The 5,000-nt window shown below is 45.4% G+C and overlaps 1 protein-coding gene across 2 annotated transcripts in view; it reads right to left on the bottom strand.

Annotated features, from left to right (window-relative positions):
• The window catches only part of syt3 (synaptotagmin III), a 41,687-nt gene that overhangs the window by 9,206 nt on the left and 27,481 nt on the right, over positions 1-5,000 (bottom strand). For both annotated transcript variants that reach the window (XM_035533548.1, XM_035533544.1), the window contains exons 8-9: positions 4,746-4,866; positions 2,948-3,119 (exon numbers count right to left, since the gene is read on the bottom strand). In XM_035533548.1, coding sequence (XP_035389441.1) covers positions 2,948-3,119; positions 4,746-4,866 — 293 coding nt within the window. The remainder of the gene's footprint in view (positions 1-2,947; positions 3,120-4,745; positions 4,867-5,000) is intronic.

Raw genomic sequence — 5,000 nt, forward strand, 5'->3', positions numbered from 1 at the left:
TTATATTACGTCACATACCCATACTAATCAATATGCACCAAGCACGAATTTAATTCCAGTCTGACCCGAAGTGATTATTTAATTGACAAAAGCATATAAATAAACTGATACCGTTAATAATTCTAAGACTAATAACAACCCGAGTCTGCGGCATGCTTGAGTACAGGTATAAAAACGCGCCGTCTGAATATCATATTCCCAAATGAACCTGTGGTAAACTCATACACGATCGGAGATTCGTTTGTGGTGCTGTTTCGGGAGGCAAATGTTATGCATACAGTGGAGAAGGGGCAGCATAAACAGCACTGATGACACTGCTTTGCCCCAATCAGACGCAAACGCATCACATTTGCGGTTATACTCCAGTACTTCCAGTAGACTTACTGCGCGCAATGCCAGACAGCACAGCGGCAGTCCTAAGTCATGCATCAAACATCCACGTGTCTTTCTTTCTTTCGGGGCGGCAAAGTGTGTTTTAACTCAGCAGCACACACACACTGCCGAAGATCTTTAAGCACGGGTGGCCTACATTATCGTTAGGAGCAATTCATGTGTAGCTGTCTGCGGGCTACCGACGACTGTCGTGAGGCGAGTGCGCGTCTTACTGCGCGCCAAGGGCGTGAATGAAACCGTGCACGACCTCTCGCGAACAAGCCTCGGGAGCTGGTGAGCGAATCTACTATAATAGAAGCGAGGCTGAAAATAGCATCTCCGTGCATGGTCGGTTAGCGCCAGATGTTTATTAAAACTGCAAAAAAAAGTAGAAAGAAAACCCAAGGCGCACAAACTAAAAACTCGAAGATGCACATTCTACGCTCGAGACACTACAATAACTGTCCAACCTGCTATTTCATAGAAAAGGGAGCACGAAGAAAGACCGGCACCGGCCGCGAAACGTGCGCGGTGGCCCCACAGGTCAAGAAACCCTGGCTCGGTTACGCAGTGTCTGACTGCAAGCATTACTGCCATTAGTATTAGCATAAGTCATGTTTATTCATGAGGCGCCTGTCGCTATGCAAAGCGGCGCAGACGCTCGGCGGGGCACGGGGTCCCGTGTTCGACAGCGCGCAGTAACAAACATAGTAACGCAGGAGGAATTCTAACTAGGCCTCGCAAAGCGTAGGCTGCCACCCCAGCAGTTACCCCACCGGAACGAGAACTGTTGGTGCTTGAGTCGTAGACTATGGGCAATGGTGGCTCAGTGGTGATTGTATATGACTTGCAAGCAGAAGGTTGCTGGTTCAACCCCTACCAGGTTGCCACTGTTGGGGCCCCTAAGCAAGACTGTTAACACTCAAGTTGTACTCAGTCCTAACTCTAAGTTGCTTTGGATAAAAGCACCAGCTATATTACATAAATGAAATGGACTACATCGCATTATTTGGCGCATGTTAAGTAAAACAAAGCCGCTGTCCGAGAGTTTTGCATGTGTATCCGCTGCTACTGGTCAGACACTACCGAGATTCTTTTCATTCTCACAGGATAAGACGACCATCGCCAAACAATCAGCCCCCTCTGCAGTTAACGTTAAACACACAGTTAAACACCCGGACCGTTAAACACGTTATGCTTTCACGCACCCACATTTAAAACCGCACAAACGCATGAACACTTTGTCCACATTAACTCATCTAAACAGATCAATCCAATTCAGGGTTGCAGGGGGTTGCACAGGCCAAGTGGAAACAAAACCCGCACACGGAAGACAGACAGGCCCGTTTGGAGGCGCAAACCTAACACGCGGATCTTTGGAATTAGCAGTTCTAACCACCATGAAACCCCTTCACATTCAGGACCACTCAAATTAATAGAAAGGAACTAATTTATAACCGTACATGTAAGTTTTACTGAGGAACAAAATTCTAGATCTAGATGTTTCTCAGACATGATTGTGATTTCCCCATTCTAACATTCTTCATGCAGCCCAGTGGCATCACCACAGCCAGGAATTACTGTCAGGGGACTTAAGATAAAATAGTGAAGAAAATCTCCGTGTAAAATTGCAGTGCAGTACTGGAGAACCGAACTGTGGGGTCAAAACCTTTTTCAGGGGCCTCTATGACGGCCTTGCTGAGGGCTTTGAGGGATAAGCAGTAAACAAGTCCATGGCACATTATGCAGTTAAGGAATGCTGGAAAAGTCTAAACTGAACTGTATAAAAGTATAAAATGAATTGTTTGTAGAAGTAGAGCAGAAGAGATTGGATTGACCACCCTGTTCTCATGCATGGAAAATATTAAAAGTGATTGAACCCCGTACTTAACTAGTATGTTAAGATACATACTAGTAGAATCTGTTCAGTAGAATTCAGTTGATCATTTTAGCATTTAAGGGGTGACCTACTGTTGATTAATCTTGCCGTGTCATAAACTCTATGAGCCTGCAAGCTGGCTTGAGCTTTTGAGCAGAAATGGGGAAAAAAAATGCATGGACCTGATTGGTTTATACTTTTTCTCACCATAGCAGCAGTTAACCAATCAGATTAAATAAATGTGATGTGTTCATTTGAGGTCTGGGGCTTTGACCTTTTTTCAATACTTATACACATACTATTGTAGCACATTTACGGTACAATACAATTTTACTTCACACACATACGGTGTCAACTGCATTGTATGTATTTGTACTTTACACGTACAGTATCAGCTGCGCTCTGTGAGCTTTGCATGTACGATAACAAATGCACACTATGTGTTTTATACTCTACACATAAATCTGGGCCCTGTGTATGTTTGGAAACCCACCAAGCTTGCCACAAGCTCAGTCATGTTCTGGGAGATAAGAGGCCGGGGGGGGTCAAACAGCCCCCTCCCCAAAAAAAAGCAGGTAGTCACTAAGCCCCCCACAATCTCAGTCAGACATGCTGTAACAGGACAAGCAAACTGAACACTTAGGGCCCAAAACGCAGCATTAGCAGGACTAATAAGGAAAGATCTACTTTGCATACCAGTCATAGTCCATGACGGCAATGACCAGGGCCATGTTCTCCATGTTCTCGTTGGGGATGTCGAAGACGAGTGCCTCGTTGTACGTGGGGTTCAGTGTGTTCTTCTTAATGGACGTTTTCCTCTTCTTCAGCCTACGGCCCTCGCAAACCAGGGAGGCTTTCACATATGGATCTGGGTGAGAGAGAGAGAGAGAGACGGAAGGAGAGAGAGAGGGAACGAGGGAAGAGGAGAGAGAGTCAGAAAGACAGACAGACAGAGAAGGAGAGAGGGAGATAGACAGAGAAGAGGAAAGAGAGAGGGAGAGATAGTGGATGGGTCAGAAAGGGAGACAGAGGAGAGAGAGAGAGAGAGAGAAAGAGGGGAAAAGGTAGAGAGGAAGAAAGGGTGAGACTTCAAGAGATAACAAATGAATCTGCTTAACAGCGAAAGATACTGATATGGAGAGACTGAGCACGAAAGAAAGACAGACCGAAAAAGAGAGAGACAGACAGGCACAGGGGAGTGAGAGCACGAGACAGTAGGGTGAAGGTGCAATGAGAGAAGGAAATTGACAATTGTACACAATACGACAATAAAACCAGTGCTAATGGTATTAACAGTGTCAATAATTACAGTAATCGCAATAACAACTCTAGTGCCTGGCCTAGCACAGGGCTAGCACGAATGTCACCCCATCAGAGAGAACAGCTGAAAACATTGCTTAATTAGTTCCTCCGAGACAATTCATTATTTCATTAGTCTGATGCCACCTACGGAGTAGGAATTAAATTAACCAACACTGATTGCAGTCATCTCTCAGCCATCAGACACTGGTGGTTTGTGACGTGGTTTGGGACAGGGGCGTCGTTGGGGCGGGGCCTTCATGACTTGGGCCCCGAATGTTCCGATGCCAGTCCTGGTCCCCCGAGTCCATCTCGGGCTTTATTGGAACAGTGCGTTTCAGCATACCTTCACATGAAAGTGTGTGTGTGTGTATGTGTCTGGGCAGTGGCCAGTGGAACAGTACGTTTCAGCTGGCCACTCCCCTCGGACCCTCTCTTTACTAATCACATCCATTCTACACTTCTTTACTGGTTCTTACTTCTGACCTCTTCCGATCGTCTCTGTAACACCAAGCGATTTGTTTGCGGGCCAGCCATCTAGTGACCGCTTCCTCAGCTCCACTTTTTTTGTTTTTAAGGTGGTATTGCGCTTAGCTACCGCCGATAAAATTTTAATGCTTAACTAACGTTCCACTCAGCTCTGGCTGTTCTAGAGCAGAAAGACACACGAGCTTTGGCGAGGTTCAAAGCACCAAGTGCTCAGTGCTGCTGTGGTACATGATTAGGGACAGGCTTCGGGAGAGTGGGCTTCTCTTTTTCAAGATGCTGGAATATATTTCCCTTTCTGTACAAATTTTTTTTTTATGGACCTTCATTGTTATCAGAGGGTTTTTGTTTTTTGCTTGCTGTGTTTTAAACTCCCTGGACTTGACATTAGCATCCAGCTCTGAAGGACTACGATGATTCTGAATATTTTTCAACATTTGTACATGTATATAAACAACTATATACAAAATCATTAATTCAATTATCCAATATCCCCCCGGGATTCCCACCCACACAAAACAAAGCGTGACAATACAAACAAACAAACAACAACAATAATAAATTCAAATATTTGTATGCATGCTCATATATGCGTGCATGTCCCTAATGTGCAGTGGTGTTTAAATCTCATACTTAAACTCAATCTATGCACACGTACCGTCTGTGTGTGTGTGTGTGTGTCTGGGCAGAGGCCAGGTGTTTGCTTTACCCGAGAAGCCTGTCAGGTCCATGGCTTTGAGGTTCGTGGCCTTGATAATAGTGACAGTCAGCCGGCCAGCAGTAGGTAAGTAACACAGTGAGAAATTCAGCTCCCCCAGATCAGCTTTCTCCTGAAAGCACACACACACACACACACACACACACACACACACACACACACACACACACACACACACACACACACACACACACACACACACACACACACACACACACACACACCACACCACACCACACTTGGTAA

Source organism: Electrophorus electricus, chromosome 1 (assembly GCF_013358815.1).
Source record: "Electrophorus electricus isolate fEleEle1 chromosome 1, fEleEle1.pri, whole genome shotgun sequence".
NCBI lineage: Eukaryota > Metazoa > Chordata > Actinopteri > Gymnotiformes > Gymnotidae > Electrophorus > Electrophorus electricus.